Source organism: Camelus ferus, chromosome 1, assembly GCF_009834535.1.
Source record: "Camelus ferus isolate YT-003-E chromosome 1, BCGSAC_Cfer_1.0, whole genome shotgun sequence".
NCBI lineage: Eukaryota > Metazoa > Chordata > Mammalia > Artiodactyla > Camelidae > Camelus > Camelus ferus.
In genome coordinates, this window is record NC_045696.1 from 93,763,595 (window position 1) to 93,781,207 (window position 17,613).

Consider the following 17,613-nt stretch of genomic DNA (forward strand, 5'->3'; position numbering starts at 1 on the left):
TTGTAGGTCTTTTACTTGGTGTATGCAGTTAGAATTGCTTTGTCTTTTTGATAAGTTGATTCTTTTTTCATTATATAATAATCCTCCCTGAATCTAGTAAATTTTTTTGCTCTGAAGTCTGTTTTATCTGACATTAATATAACCATTTTTGCTTTCCGTTGATTGAGGTATACATGCTATATCTTTTTCTTTTTTTTTAATTGAAGTAGAGTCAGTTACAATGTGTTAATTTCTGGCATACAGCACAATGTGCAAGTCATGCATACACATACATATATTCATTTTCATATTCTTTTTCATTAAAGGTTATTACAAGGTATTGAATATGGTTCCCTGTGCTATACAGAAAAAATTTGTTTTTTAACCTATTTTTATATATGACTAACATTTGTAAATCTCAAACTTTCAAATTTATCCCTTCCCACCTCCTTTCCCCAATAATCAAAAGATTGTTTACTATGTCTGCAAGTCTGTTTCTGTTTTGTAGATGAGGTAATTAGTGTCCTCTTTTTTCTTTTCTTTCCTTTTTTCTTTTTTTTTTAGATTACACATATGAGTGATATCATATGGTATTTTTCTTTCTCTTTCTGGCTTACTTCACTTAGAATGATGATCCCTAGGTCCATCCATGTTGCTGCAAATGGCATTATTTTATTCATTTTTATGGCTGAGTAGTATTCCATTATATAAATGTACAACAACTTCTTTATCCAGTCATCTGTCAATGGACATTTAGGTTGCTTCCATGTATTGACTATTGTATATAGTGCTGCTATGAACATTGGAGTGCATGTGTCTTTTGAAATTAGAGTTTCCTCTGGATATATGCCCAGGGATTGCTGGATCATATGGTAAGTCTGTTTTTAGTTTTTTGAGGAATCTCCATACTGTTTTCCATAATGGCTCCACCAAACTACATTCCCATCAGCAGTGTAGGAGGGTTCCCTTTTCTCCACACCATCTCTACATGCTGTATGTTTTTCTATCCTTTTACTTTCAGCCTTCCTGTATCATTATATTTGAAGTGAGTTTTTTCTAGGCAATATATTGTTGAGTCAGGTTTTTAATCCTCTCTGGTAATCACTTAGGTGTTTTTTGTTTGTTTGTTTGTTTGTTTTTAGTACATGTGGACTATTTGGTATATTTAGACTGTTAGAATAAAATGCAAAGGAATATGCTGCCTAATTAGGAGATGAAGATTGTTAAAATAGCATTAAATTATCAAAATCCTTCTAAGCTCCTTATCTCAACCACCAGTACTAGCACTTGAATATCAAAAACCCAGATTCCTCTCTCTTATTCACCTTCCGATAATGGCTAATAGTTATGGAGCACTTGCCTTGTGTGAGGCACTCAGCTAATCATTGTACCCTCATCAACTCACTTATTCTTCACATTTGAAATGAGGCTTAGAGAGGTGAGGATTAAGGAGAAAGGACTCAACCAAGTTCACAGACAGGTATATATGACTCCACAGCCGAATCTCACCACAACCTGCCACAGTCTCAAGAGTTTTGCCTCTGCAGTTTCCCTAAAGTCCATCCCACATTTGTCTTTTCTACTACCAGTATTGAAGTTCAGATCCCCTTTTCTTCTACACACAATGATTTTTAAAACCCCCTAATTGGTCTCTCTATTGCACATTCTGCCCTCAGTCTATCTTTCACAGGGACCCAGGTTATCATGGTAAACCTTAAGTGGCATAGCAGAAAGCATATGGAATCTGAGATGAGTTTAGATCATGCAGTTCAAAACTTAACTTCCTACATAACCTGAGCAAGTTAATTAACCTGTTTACACCTCAATTTACTTATCTATAAAATAAAAATAGTTACCTTCCTTATGGATTATCATATTAAATTAGATTTCCCATGTAAAGTGCCAAGATGCAGGGCCTGCACATGGCAGAGCCTTCATGTATCTTAACTTCCTTCCTTTCCATAAACAAAAATTGGTGGTTCCCTCTTACCTACGGGATACAATGAGAACTTGTTATCCTGGTGGACAGGGCTCTTAGCCCTGGGCCCAACCTCTGTTTTCAGTCTCATTTCTCTCTACTATGTCACTTCCCCAAAATTCCAGTTGCCATTGGTCTTACTGTTCCTCTTTTTTCCACTTTTCTGCCAACTAAATTATCTTTTAGAACCCTATTTAGAAGCCATTTTCTTAAAGATCTCAAAACACTCCCTTCACTTCCTAAAGTGAATGAATCCCTCCTCTCCCCTGTTCCCACAAGACATTGCAGGTTCTAGCTGAATTAGGAGAGTGAGGTGTTATTCATATTTTATCTCAACACTATACCTTTAAGCAGCAAACAGCTAAAAGCTAAGAGGGTTTGAGACAGATAATCCTGGATTTGGATTTGACTATGCCATTTACTAACTTGAATTCTCTCTCTCTGACTCAATTATGTCATCTATAAAATTGGGATGATGAGTGTCTCTATTTTATAGGTTGATGTGAAAATTAAATAAGAAAATGTATAGAAAGTGCTTTAGTAAGAGATCTGATATATGGCCTGTGTTCAGCAGGATCAGTAAATATTTGTCATGATTATATCAATCCTAAATCTGTTACTCAGTTGTGAGACTTTTAAAAAGGAAAAGCATAATTTATAGCTCAAAGGGCTGTGAGAATTAAATGGGAAATGTGCTAAAATACCTAACACTCTCCAAGCCGCATAGTAGGCCCTTTGTAAAGGTCCTTATCTTCTTGCCCTTACTCTCTTTTCTTTGAACAATTCATGTGTCTTATTCTTCATTTTGGTTTACTAAACATTTAAATGAATGTGACAGGATGACACAAGGAATATTTGGAGACTTGAATATATGAAAATATAGTAATCACATAATTTTAAATAAAATTCCAAAAGTAAATCACTAAAAAATCTAGTTCATTGTTTTTCTTACGAAGTTCTCACTCTTCCTGCTATTTTTTTGTGTGTCCCCATCTCTTCTCCTCCAAACTACTTCATCCCTCAATGTCTGTACTTTTAGATGCCTAAAAGTCATCTAGATCGCCTAAAGATCATCCATATGATTTTACTTTAGATTAAAATTGTCAAGTCACTTGGATTATTCATGAGTTAGTGGTAGAATTCTAGCTTCCAAGGCAGAAAACCCATGATCTACTCCTGACTAAAGCAGATTTCTTTTAAAGCGACAACATGGTGCTGTGGAAAGAGCACTGAACTGGAAGTTGACACCCGAGTCCTGGTGCCAGTCCTACTAGTATTACCTGTGTGAGCCCGGGCATGTCATCTCACTTCTCTGGCTGTGAGTTCTCCCTTTATAAAATGAGAAATTGGAACTTCCTGGTATCTGATGATCGCTATGATCCTACATGCTGTAATACATGTCTTTCATAAATTGAGTGATTCAGATAATCAACAGAATACTTCACCTATTAAGAGAGAGATTTTGGAACAACTCTTTTATAATTTCACCCTGAATTCACCTAGAAGCATATGGTGAAGAAATAAAAAGTTCATTATGCTCAAGGTCAGTTAGTCTGAATCAATTATCACAGCAGACTATTTGTGCTAATGTGTTTACATGGCATGATCTTGCCTTCTAAAGCATTTCTGAGGTTTAGAGACTGTTTTTCATTTTCAGATAAAAAAAGCTCCCAGCCACCTACACTCAGGAATACAGCAATAATGGATTATCATTGTTCCTGACAGCATATGCTAATTCATAGACTTTTAAATGGAAAGAAAGCAGAAACTATGAAATTAGTACTTTTATGTTCTCTGAATCTATCATTTTTTATCATGCAATAAATTTGCACACAATTCAGTCCCATATTATTCTGTTTTACTTTTATAAAAGGAATATGTTTTAATATGACCTTCTGATGCACTTGTAACTGTTATCACTTATTATATAGGGCTGTTAAAATTTTTTAAAAATAAATTTTAAACAGCAATACAAGTTACCCTCTGATTTTAAAAAATTCACTTTACACCGCTTTGCTTTTACCAAAGGCTTACATTAGTAGGTTTTCACTAAGTGAAGGAAATCCAAAGAGGATTTACGCTTTTAAGAAGAAAGGTGAAAAGTGAAAATAACGTTCAGGGTTTGTTTTGCAACAAGCCTTTATAGAAGTAGTGCAGCCTCGGAGCTGGAGAGTAGCATGCTCAGCTCCTTCTCTGGGAACTACACTCAGCATCGGAGCATCATACCATCATAGCTTTGAACTGCATCTGTGAGCATCTGTACTGTATCTCAATTTATTTTGTGCATCTATTGGCAAGATACGTCCTAGAGTAATTGCTTCTTCACTTTATGCCATTTCAGCTTAGGAAAGGTTTCATAGGAACACTACTTTCAGATAGCAGGGGACATTTGCACTTTTAAAAAGTTGATCTTATTTTTTTGTGCTTTAGAAAGTTAAAATATAGAATCTAAAAAGCCCACGAAATCAATGCTGCAGATTCACTTATTCATGCACACGTTTATTCACTCAACAAATATTTTTTGAGGAGCTGTCATGTGCCAGACACTGTTAGAGATAGCAGAGAAAATAAAGGTCAACAAAGAAAAATTCCCTTCCCTTGAGGAGATTACATTCTATGTGGATTTGACAGAAATGCCACATAATTCCAGTCTCCACAAGAAAATGGCCAGTTGTATGTTTATATGTATACGTATTTTTGTACAGTTCTTTGCATAAAACATGGATTAGTTTCCTAGGGAAGCTGTAACAAGTTACCACAAACTTGGATAGCTTAAAACAACAGAAACCTATTGACTCACATTTCTGGAGGCCAGGTCCAAAATCAAGGTCTCAGCAGGGCCGTGCTCCTCTGAGGCTCTGGGGGAGGAGTCTATCTTGGTTTATGACAGCATAACTCCAAATGCTGTCTACTTCACCTGTCCATCTTCCCTATGTGAGTCTATGTCTGAATTTCTCTTTTCTTAAAAGGACACCAGTTATTGGGATTAGGGCTCACTGTAATCCAGTATGACTTCATCCTAGTTTGAGCACGCCTGCAAAGATGCTATTTCCAAATAAGGTCATATTCACAGGTCATGGGTGGATATGAATTGGGAGGGGGAGGCACTATTCAACCCAGTACAAAAATCAAGATGAATTAAATGGAATATTAAGTCTTTTACATTATCTTTTTTCTTTAAATTAATCTTCTCATAGGATTTTATTGCTTCTACTTTTAGTCTCTGTTTTAGAACTTGTAGAATGATTTGCAAATCTGTGGGCTGAACTGTAGTTTGTGACTCAAGTTCTATAGTATTTCTTTTTTTTTTTCCTGAAGTGGAATTCTTTGCTTATTTGAACGTAATATTTACATTGACACCTTGTTGGACTGAAATGTTTATAACAATTTTTCCAGTAAAATTAGTGAGGAGAATCTGACTCATTATAGATCCTGGCCACTTTGTGCTATAAATCTGTGCCTGGCTAGGACTAGAGGACCCTTTTCCTTTATAATAATTAAAAATTTTTGTAAGTGTCATTCTCACTTTTAATATGTGAATGAAAAATAAGGTATATCCCAATTGAGATTCTCATTCTAATCAACTATTAGGGCAAAATTTTGAGACAGTACCCTTCACCCAGCTTGTCTCCTCTCTTCTAACCTAAAAAATAGCACAAACTGCAATACAGCATTGACTCACAAACCCCAAATGCAACACAAACCCCCAAAGCAGCACAACTCCTAACTGAACCCTGAGACTGGTTACCATCATAGGCATCTTACTCATTACCCTCCCCTTGTATCTTAGATTTCTTTCTAGTGATATTTTGCATTCTCTGCTTCTTCTTTTACCTAATCAATTTCCATGAGCAAAATTATCATCAACATCAAATAATTTTAAACATAAAAGTAGGAATCCTTCCTCCCATCTACTTACAGAGAAAACATTGGTATATAACTTTTCAAACCTTTTTCTATGCCTATAATACGTAGGTGTGTTTGTATCTGTACAGTTTTTTTTCTTACACATGTATAATTTTCTGGGTTGATTTCTGATGGTTATTTTTCTACAAGAAAACTGGATCATACTATACATATTATTTTGCAATTTGCTTTTATAACTCAAAGTGTATTGAAATTATTTTATCCAGGCAGAACTCATAGCTTTACCTCATTCTTTCAAGATACTTTAGCAGTAGATAACTGTACCGTAATTCATTCAACTATTTTCTGAATGGTGGACATTTAGGTATTTCTACTTTGGGAGCTTACAACAGTGCTAAAATAAACATTACTATGTGTTGACTATTTGGTGCTTAAATTGACTCACAGGAATAGAACTGCTGGGAAGTATATGTAGTTTTTATTTTATAGTCAAATACAATCAAAATACACTTGAAAGATGGCATCTTTTTTTTTTTCCTTTTTCTTTTTTCTTTGGTGGAGGGCAATCTGAAATGCTAAAAATGATCAAATGTTTTTACTTACACCCTTTTTTGATTCTTGGTGAAATTAAATACATTTTCATATGTTTATTCCCAATTTATATTTCTTCCTTTAATTGCTTTGCCCTCTTCCTGTCTCCACTTTTCTACTAGGATGTTTATCTCATTGATTTGGAAGAAACTCTCCATATTTTGACTGTTAAACTTTGTCTTATGTGTGCTACAAATATTGTCTCCTGGGCTGCCATTTGCCTTTTACCATTACTTTTAGCATATATTTCTATACAGACTTTTTTTAATTTTTCTGCAATCAAAATCAGTCCATCTTTTGATTTGTTGTTTCTGATTTTCATTCCAGATTTGAAAAGGTCTTCTTCACCCAGGATTCTAAAAGAATTATTAAGACTCAAGAAATCATTTTTGTATATAACATGAAAAGGGGTCTAATTTAATTTTGTAACGAATAGCCAATAATATGTAAAAGTTCATTTGAATCCTTATTGTGAAATGCCATCTTCATGATATACTATATCAGGTTTCTTGACTTTGCCTGGTTGATCAAATCTTGCCTTTAACACTCTGTATTAATTATGTAGCTTCATATGTTTGCAAAGTCATCTCATTAGTCTGTTTCTAAATTTTCTTGGTTATCCACAAGCATTTACTCTTGCAAATAAATCTTAGAAGAAACTTTTCAAGTTCTAAAATAAAATTCCATTGGTATTCCACTGGAATTTTAATTAAAATTGTATTAAACCAATAAAGTAGAAGAAAATTGCCATATTTATCATGTAGAGTTTTCCCATGTGGAAACATTGTTTCTTTTGTCTCCTATTCATCTCGAATTTTTTTTTTCAGGATCTTTTTTTCCCTCACTCCACCTAGATTAGGTGCTTTTATTCCATATTCTCATAATGCTCCAGCCTGGGTACTATTGTAGTACGAATCACAGGGAAAGACAATTGCTCATGAGCTTCAGTGTTTCTGCATTCTACAGGCTCTTAAGATAGGAGAGCTTCTTCATTCCATTGCTATCAACCTACCAGCTAAGGAGTCCTAGTACGTAACAGGGGTTCAGTTAGTCTGTTCTCCTAGCTTCTAATCTCTCTCCATTTTAGCCCCCCCACTACATCCTAAAAGACGTGAAAAATCTTGTTGATTTCACTCAAATTCTGTCCCCTCCCTCCGTGAATCTCTCTCTCTATTATTGCTCCATTAGTTCAAGCTCCATGTTCCCTAACCTAGAGCAGTGTTTCTCTAATTTAAGTAATAGATGAGAGAAAAGAAAAAAAAAAATCTATAAACTTCACTGTCAAGTCAAATTTTTATGATTTTGCTTAAAGACATACAAACAAAATTTGGTGTAAACTCACACTTACAGTTCTTACACAAATCTAAAACCAAAACAACTTACACACTGAATACTTTCATAACCAGTAAAATTTAAATTACTGAATTAGCGTAAAGTGACAGTACTGTTTTGCTGAAACTAATCTTTCAATTTTTAATTAGGAGTTTAAAGTATGTTCAGATCTATTTCTATATACTCTGTCTCTATGTTTTTACTGCTGACTCTCCATCATAGAGTCTTCTGAATATTTCACAAAATAATTTTGATAACTCAGGACTCTGTGCTATTTCAGAGCAATCACACTTCATACTTGGCTAAACTCTGGCACTATGTAGCCCTAAAATGCCAATTGTAATGAGATGCCATTGATAACTCAATAAAACTTGCTTTTTCATTTGAAGATAAGGTTAGCATGGAGAGCTATTAAAATCTGCATTATTTGGATGTATAAAATCAGATACAAAACAATCACATTTGCTTTTGCTTTTATATTAACTGCTCATCAGGGATGCAAGTTGGTACATACAAAGATATGAGTATGCTGTGATCCGGTAATAAAAGTTCTTTCAAAATAGATATGCCAATACTGCTAGGCACTGATAACTTAGTTTTATCATCACGTTTTTCTTTTTTTAAACTAGTATACTTTATGGGACTTTGTTTATGCAGTGTATTATGCCAAGAGGAAACTTATGAACAATTTTTAAAGTACTGATGTTGGGATGTTTTTCCTTCTTGTAATAAAGTGTAATGTGAGGACATTTAGCTTTCAGGTTAACTAGCTCTCAGAATAAAGAAGGCTGTACAGCAAGGATGTGAGGGAATTCTCTATGAGTGGCTTTACTTTAATGACTGTGATTTCTCTGTGGAAAAGTACAGCTGGTGACATTTGGTTCCTCTTCTGCGTGGTCAGACCTAAGAGTTGAAATATTCTTTGCCTTAATCTGAACCACAGTCTCACAATTATCATTTTCTCTGATAATTGACTAAACGGGAAAAAAACATGCATTTTGATAACACAGTGTACATTTCTTTCAACCCATGGAAACTTTTAAATGTAACTGAACATGTAACAAAAATATAAAAGCAATTCCAGAGTTTAAATATGCATTCGATTTTATGCCCATGTTCTGCCCATCTACTGCTGGCCACAGTGCATAAATTTTGCCTTCAACTGTGGAAATATGTCCCTTATTTTATAAAAAAGATTTCTGATTGCCCTCACTTAGATGTAGTATTTGACCTAGGAGAAGATAGGCTACAGTACTTTGACAACAGGATCTCAGTCCCGTGGCTGTAAGAGGTTTCTAGGGAAGTGGGTTTGAAATAGAAAAACTTTCCCATTTTGATGAACAAAATGAATTTCTAAATGGCCCAGCTCAGACACTAGTTTTCAGTAATAACCACTTTGTTTTTGTCCCCAGCGTTCCGGTGGTGCCCTGGCCATTCCCTTGTGTGCTTTCCAGGGGACTGTGTCTCTCCAATCCCCAACTGGGAAAACTCTCTCTCTTTCTACCTATGAGGTGAGTGCAGAAGGACAAAAAATAACCCCAGCCTCTAAGAAAATAGAAGTCTATCGATCCAAAAGTGTTGGCCACGAGCCAAACCCAGAAGATTCTCCCTCCACGTTTGCGGACACCAGTGTGAAAATACACCTGGAGGTCCTGGAAATCTGTGATAACGAAGAGGCCTTGGACACCGTGTCAATCATTAGCAACATCAGCCAGTCCTCCACACAGGTCAGATCTCCGTCGCTGCGCTACTCACGGAAAGAAAACAGATTCGTTTCATGTGACTTAGGGGAAACAGCCTCATATTCTCTCTTCTTACCCACAAGTAATCCTGGCGGGGATCTCAACATCTCCATTCCAGACACTGTGGAAGCACACAGGCAGAACAGTAAAAGGCAGCACCAAGAGAGAGATGGCTACCAGGAGGAAATCCAGTTGTTAAATAAAGCTTACAGGGAAAGAGAAGAAGAAAGTCAGGGTAACTAACGGTCACTTGGCCTAATAAAGGCAAGAACGGCCCTGCAGTTTCAAACCGCTCAACAACACTCTGTTCTGAGGCTGTTTGATTTCCTCTTTTACGTGTCGGTTTACATAAGCTTTCTAGACGTACTAGTTCATTGCTTTTAGTGCAAACAGCTGGAACTAGTGCAAACACTAAGTGCTTTTGATGTGTTACTTATAGATCACACACTGTGGTAACTGAAAGATGTTTCTTATCCGATTTCTAAAAATCTTCTTAAAATCAGATCTTGGTCTAGTTTACCGATGTTTTCGCCTATGTTTGTCAACCTCAGAGTAAACAGAAAGCTGTATAAACTCCATGAACATACTGTTCCCAGGCACGTGTTTCTACTCATAATGTGGGTCTTGACTTCAAGGAGGGAAAAATGACATTTTGGGAATGGAAGACATGTAGCAAAACTCGGGGCTGTATTTGAGGAGGCTTGCCTCAATGCGTCCAGCACAGCCCGCGCAGTACAGGGATTGCTCCAGCTTTACACTGACGTCTAGGAAATATGTTCCTGTGTAAAACGGCAAATTTAGCTTCCCGATTCAAAACATGCATGCCCCTCGTCTGTAAATAGTTGTTTCCTTCATTTCTATAAAATATAAATTGTTTACTGAATTTTTTCTTTCTCTCTTAAACATGAGTGTTTTCCTTTCCCCTTTCCAATATGTCAAGACTACCCTTAAAACAAATATGTTTATGTTACAGGTAGAACTGGAAGTAGCCTTTAACTCTAACTTTCTTGGAAAAGCTTCTAAATGTAGACTCATCATCTCTAGAATCATTCTGTTTATTTGAACGGAAACCAGGGGAAAACACTGTGAGATTAAGTTTTGTGAGGTGCACCCAAGTAGAGTAACAAACTTCTGAGCAGAGCAGAGGAAAATCCTCTGACTCCACACGAAAGCATCTGTTTCTAAAGCTGCAGATATGGCAAACTTTCTTAGCCACTCTTGAAGCACAGAAAATTTTAGTTCAAATATTATTCCAAATTTAGGTGCTTTTTCATTTCTTTTCCAAGGATGTGTATCTCAAGCAAAGAAATAACTCAGTGTATTTTATTAAGTGATTGTGAGGTATGCACTTCAAGACTAATTTTTAAATGTGTTATATTGCAAAAATGCAAGAATCACCTTGTCAGAGTATTAGTAATGTATATTTGAAAAATTATGAAGCAATTTTTCCTCAAATTGCTTTATTCTAATCATTCTGTTAACATACATTAAATGTATTACTTAAATGTTTATTTTCCAAAATTATTAAGAGTTGATACTTTACATGGTTTTAAACTTTGTACACTCTAACCTGACTCACATATATTATTTATTATTTTCAGGCTGAGTGAACTATTTTTTAAATGCTTTATTTTGGCTTCTGTTTCATTATATTGAGTCAAAATTCTAAATTACTTGACATGGGCTTTCAGATTGTTTCACCTTTAGAAGACAGTTTTGCTTACCAAGAAGTCATTTTCAAAATAATTATTGCAATAGACTTTTCCTATCTCTTATCTAACTTCTCAATATATCATTATCAAAACTTGGGATGCAAATGTAATGTCATTAGTAATACTTGCAAAGAAAGCCTTGAATAATGCATAACATATAAATTCAAATCCAGATGTATTCTCATTATAAATATATTTAATTTAAAAGTACTTTTTATCCCCAAACTTGAGGGTTAATTTGACATAATGACACATGGCCAGTTCTGATGTTATAAATCAACAGCGTTAAATGTCTGTTACAAAAGCAAAGGTTGAATTGACTATTCTAATAATGCTTTGTAAAAGACAAGCTTTGATATGTTAAATTTAGATGTATAATTGTATGAAAGAGAAAAGGTACTTTGTTGTTTAAAGTACAATCCTGGCAGCAAAGAAATGAGAAAGAGAATTATAATAAAACTGAAGGAAAAAATGAGGACAAATCCTTTATAACTGCACAGATTTTGAGTGGAGAGGAGATGATGAAAATCAAGATTTAAAGAACACAAGAATTGTAAGACAGTAATACCCCTTTTCTCTGGTATTTTATATATGTATATTTGTATATATATATGTATATTATATAAAGTATATATATATGTATATTATATAAATATATATATATATTTATATAATATACATATCCCTGTGTTCTGTTTTCTTTTCACCGGACTTGGGCCTATGCTGGAGAAACTGAAAACAAAATACAAAAAAAAAAACAACCTAGGATATTAGCATTTAATTGCCCTGGGTTGCTGAATTAACTATATAATGGATACACTTAGAAGTTCTGCTACATTGATGCAATACCAGGATTATTTCGCCAAAGCCATAGATTAAGAGGCTAATCAGCATCACATTACTAACCTGTAACGCTTCAAACTCCAAGCCAACAGTAATTGGATCTACAAGAAAAATCTACAGAGGGCTATGGCTAAGCATGAATGACTCCTCCCAATCCCTGCTAAGAGAGGGGAAGGGTCGGCTACTTCAGTATAAAGTCTACTTACTCGCAGTGTGATTATGATTATAAAAATGTACTTCTGGTGTAGGAAATACCCTTATAGACATCTCATGTTATATTTAAATATCTTACCCTTGCATTGTTATACTGTCCTTATTATTAATAAATACTCTATTTCACATAGTTTATCTCTTTTCTTTATAAATTGATGTACCAAAGACAAAAACTACTTGTTATCTCATAAAAATATCACCATCTGGTGGTGGCTTCTATAAACTGAAAAGGCATAATCCCTAAAATCCCCCAATAATATAAACACATACTATATAATCCCAAAGATTTCCAAGAGTTGTGACTGACAGAGGCAACCATTTTGCAGACAGAAAACATCACAATATTACTTAGAATATAATTAAAAAAAAAAAAAAGAGACTTGGTTACATGTTATTTGGAAGTTTTTTCTCAATATAGTTCTGTAGTATTGGATTTCATAAATAGATTTTCTCTTAATTTCTTATACTATTTCGCTACTTTCATTCATTTATTCATCATAATACTTAACAAATGCCTATTTCATGCTAAAAATTGTTCTAGGTACTTAGGATTATAAGCACAAACAAAACCAAAACAAATATATATACTGTGAGCTTGAGCCAGCTGCAAATGTGGAGCACACAGCCCACACTAGACTTCCCTCACTTCTGACATCAATTGCAAGTTCAGGGTGTTCCCCAAACCACTATCAGTTTTAATAATTCACTAGAAGGACTCACAGAACTCACTGATAGCTGTATACTCACACTTGTGGTGTTTTACAAGAAAAGAATATAGATCAAAATCATCCAAGGGAAGAAGCACACACAGCAGAATCCACAAAAAGCCCAAAAGTGGAGCTTCTGTTTTCCTCTCCCCAAGGAGTCATGGACAGCGTTACTTTCCTGGCATCCATGTGTGACCACACACATGGAGTACTGCCAACAAGGAAGCTCATCTGAGTCTCGGTGTCCAGTCATCAAAGGCGCTCCGCCATGGTAGGAGTAGGGGAGGCATGGCGGACTGCTCACAAGAATTTCCAGCTCCTCAGGAGGTCAAGCTAATATGGAATGAGTAAGTCAAAGCCTCCATCCTAAGTCATACTGTTACTATCTGGATGGTCCAAGGCCCCCAGACAAACAAAGTCACTCCAATCAGGCGTGATATTCCAAGGGTTTACAGATGACCTCCTTGGAAGGGCAAAGGCCAGCCCTCTCTTTGGATGGAATTAAGTTCTTCACTATACATTTACACACACAAACACACGCATATAATGCTAAGTATTCTGACAGTAAATAGGTACCAAAGGTAATAAAAATGCTAAGAAGAATTAGAATAAAGGGATAAAGATGGAAGGAGTGCTTTTTCAAGTACTTTAGTCAGTAAGGTTGCACTGATAATGTAACAGTTCATTAAAGACTCAAATAGTGAGGAAACATGCTGTGTAATTATTTAGGGAAATCAGTCCCAGCAAAGGGAAGAGCAGGATTCCAGAAGTGTGAGTGTGCCTTTTGTATTCTGTGAAACCATCAGGGAGATCAATGTGAATGCAGATGAATGAGGGGGAGAAAAGTGGATGGAGATAAAGACAACCAGATAAGGGCAGGAAGAGGTATATCATTTGGGCCTTGTAGACCAGGTATGGGACCTTATCTAAATGAGGAGGAAAGCCATTGGAGGGTTCAACAAAGCAGTGACATATCTGATTTCAAAATCACTGCTGTCAGTGGGGAAAGACTGTACAGGAACAAACATGATTAGAGAAAGAACAGTCAGGAAGCTATCTTAATAGTCTGGGTTAGAGATGATGTTGGCTAGGACTAGGGTTAGCAGCAGAGATGGTGACAAAATTGTATTCCAATTCAGTAAATAAAGACGATTTCCTAAGTAACTAAAAAAAGTTCACATTTCTATTTTGGGGAGGAGGGGATGATTAGGTTTATTTATTTATTTATGTTTATAGGAGATACTGGGGATTGAACCCAGGACCTTATGCGTGCTAAGCATGCGCTCTACCACTGAGCTACACCTTCACCCCCTACACATTTCTCAAATGTCTATCTATAGAATCTGTAACTTTAGGGGAGAAAATTACCTCTGGCATCTATTTTCTGTTAACACTCTGGAATATCTCAATGTTTCTAAAGTCCTCCATGTATTACTGAAACTATAAGACTGAAAACTATATGTTCCAGTCTCTGCTGACAGCAAGATTCAGATTTAGCAACTGCCAATAAGAGACATTTGCACAGGATTTGGAAGGCAGAGTTGAGTAGAAGCAACAGCAGTTAAATGAGTGTTCCTTACCAGCTGAGACTTTCTCCTCTTGTGATTCCTACCAAGGCAGGGGAAAAAGTCAAAACCCAAGTAACAACTGACACTTTTCTTCATACCAGTATTTTTCTAATCTTTCTTTGAAAAATCTTCCTTGTGCAGGTTTTGACTACAGTGACATTTGTTCTAAAACGTCTGCCTAAAGCAATAGCCTCAAGCAATTCCATACTACTTCATGCTGAAGGAGTTAGGAAAAATTAGTAATTTTAAATTTATGACTAAGATTCTGTTTAGGATCAACAAAAATAAGGTTAAGAGAAACAATACAATTTACAAAAAAATTGAGATACCACTACCTCTCTGTCTGGGATTGTCATGAGGATTGTGTGCAATATAGAATTTAGTTGCTTGCCTGTTGCTGCCACAATGAATTACTGCAAAACAGTCTTAACTAACACAAATTTACTACCTTACAATTCTTTAGTGTACAATTTTTGAAAAGGATCCTTAGTGGGCTAAAATCAAGGATCAAGGGGTTGGCAGGGTGTGTTCCTTTCTGAGGCTCTAGGGGAGAATCCATTTTTTTTTTGCCAGTTCAAGAGACTACCTGAATTCCTTGGTTTATGGCCCCCTTCCTCCATCTTCAAAGTCAACAAAAGTTGGTTGAGTCCTTATAACACACCTTTATAAACTTTTCTGTCTCCCTTTTGCACTTTGAAGGACCCTTACATGGGACCCATCCAGATAATCCAGGATAATGTCCTCATTTTAAGGTCAGTTGATTAGCAAACTTAATTTCTCTTGGTCATGTAATGTAACATATTCACAGGTTCCAGGGATTAAGACATGAACATCTTTGGGGGTCATTATTCTGCTGACTACAAATGTGAATCACCTAACCCGCTACCTAGCTAATACTAAGTGACGAATAAATGCTAGTTCTCTTCTCCGCCTTACTCTCTGTACTAGTCTGCTTAGGCTGCCGTAAAAAAATACTGCAGGCTTAAGCCTCAGCGGCATAAAGAACAGAAGTTTATTCTCAAGTTTCTGGGGGCAGGGAAATCCAAGATCACGGTGCTGACTGATTTGGCTCCTGGTAAGAGCTCTCTTCCTGGCTTGTAGACAATCTCTGTCCTCAGATGGCCTTTCTTCTGAGGAAAGAGAGAGTGAGCTCTCTGGTGTCTTTTCTTTTAAGGACACTACTCCTATTGGATTAGGGCCCCACCTTTATGACCTCATTTAATTACTTCCTTACGGAACCATCTCCAAATACAGCCACATTGGGGCTTAGGGCTTCAACATATGGTTTTTGAGGGGACACATTCAGTCTATTACATCTTCTCACCCAACAGTCCACAATATTCCCTTCTCATTTCCCCCTACCAACTCCAGTATGACTACTCAGTCTTACTTACTGAATAATTCACATACTTGTCATATCAGGTGCGCCCAATGGGTACATTTGTTGGAACTATTCATCTTAATATTTATCTTAATATTTGCCAAGAATTCCCAAATGTATTTCAGTCTGCTCTCTGCAACTTTGACTCATATAACCAACTGCTTTCTAGACATCTCAATTTGTATGTTTCATACGTGTCTCAAACTCTACAAGTATTAATTAAATACAATAACTCAACCCTCTTCCCAAATCCCCCCCCCCCCACCAATCCTTCTCATCCTATGTTCCTCATCTCAGGATATGGTACTTTCCCATTTGGTCATCTTTCAGATTTTAAACTCGGAAATCATTTGACCCTTCCCTCTAATTCTTCACATCCAGTGAACCATCAAATCTTGACAATTTTTATCTCCTGATATCTTTTAACTCCAGCCCTTCCCGTATCCTATCTTACTCTGTCATCCCATTTTGTCTCCCCTACATCACAGCCTGTTAACCAGTCTCTTAACATCTACTTTTGCCTCCTCCATTCCTTTCTACTCAAAGCAGCCAAAGTAATCACTCCCCTACTTAAAATGTATTATTGTTCTTTCTGTGGCATATAAGGTCTTTCATGATCAGACTCCTTTCTATCTCTTTGGCCTTCACTATCAGTTGCTTAAATTTCAGTGTAGAATTTTCTCACTCTTCAATGTTTTATCATCCTTCTTCATACACATTGTTACATCCACCTGTAATAATTGTCTTCCCTCCCCCTTAGTTTGGCTAGAGTCTACTTATCTCAAAAGTCACTGCTTTCCCTCTCATTCTTTAGAGATCTAACCTGACTCCAAAATTAAATTCTTTTTGCTATAACATATCATGGCTATTAGGTGAAGAGAACTTTTCCTCTACCCTCCTATGTTTAGTTTTCCGGGACTTGCAAATTAAACTGACAAAAGACAGATTTATCACAACTAAAACATTTAATCACATTCCTATGGAAGTTCACAGAAAAATGTGACTGAAAGCACAGGTTAGAACTTGGGGCTTATATATCATCTTACAGGGAGAAGGAGAAAGGTATTTATGGGAAAACAAATGACTTTTAGGAAAGATAAATGGGCTCTTATGAGAATAAATGGAAGATATGATAATTTTGTTACAATGTCTTTTTACATGTGGTGCTGGTTTGCAGTCTCCAGTGGTAAGAGTCAATCTTGCCTAGTTCCTCTCCGAAGGAAGAGATTTATGACAATAGGGTTCTGAATTGTTTTGGGAGACTCTGCTATTAGGCAGATTAGAGACTTCAGGAACTCAAATGCCTCTGCTCAAAATAATTTTTATGCCATAGAGATATATTCTGGACCCCCTTTATAGGCACTCTCCTTTCTTAACTCATAACACATTGTTCTTCAGTCTTTATCTTCTCAAGACTATAAGCAAATGAAAGCTGATGCCATACTTGTCTTGTTCAGTGAGTATCCCTATCACCTTTAAATCAGTTACATGTGTAAATGAACTGGATATTCCCTTGTAAACTTTCAAACCTGTATGGCCCAGTCAATTGATTATTCGAGAACAGCGTGTGCTAGACATTCAAAGTGTTCTGGTCAATCAGTAATGGATGGCTTCATAGGAATCTTCAACTGCTGTTTCATTTAAATTGCCTAAGTGCTATGCACTGAATTTGGGTAGGCAGGCTCAGCTTAGCTTTTGGA

The 17,613-nt window shown here is 36.1% G+C and overlaps 1 protein-coding gene across 1 annotated transcript in view; it reads left to right on the forward strand.

Moving 5' to 3' along the window:
• The window catches only part of GPR149 (G protein-coupled receptor 149), a 63,004-nt gene extending 52,548 nt beyond the window's left edge, over window positions 1–10,456 (forward strand). The window contains exon 4 of the mRNA XM_006185678.3: window positions 9,160–10,456. Coding sequence (XP_006185740.2) covers window positions 9,160–9,732 — 573 coding nt within the window. The 3' untranslated portion in view covers window positions 9,733–10,456. The remainder of the gene's footprint in view (window positions 1–9,159) is intronic.
• The last annotated feature ends 7,157 nt before the right edge of the window (window positions 10,457–17,613 follow it).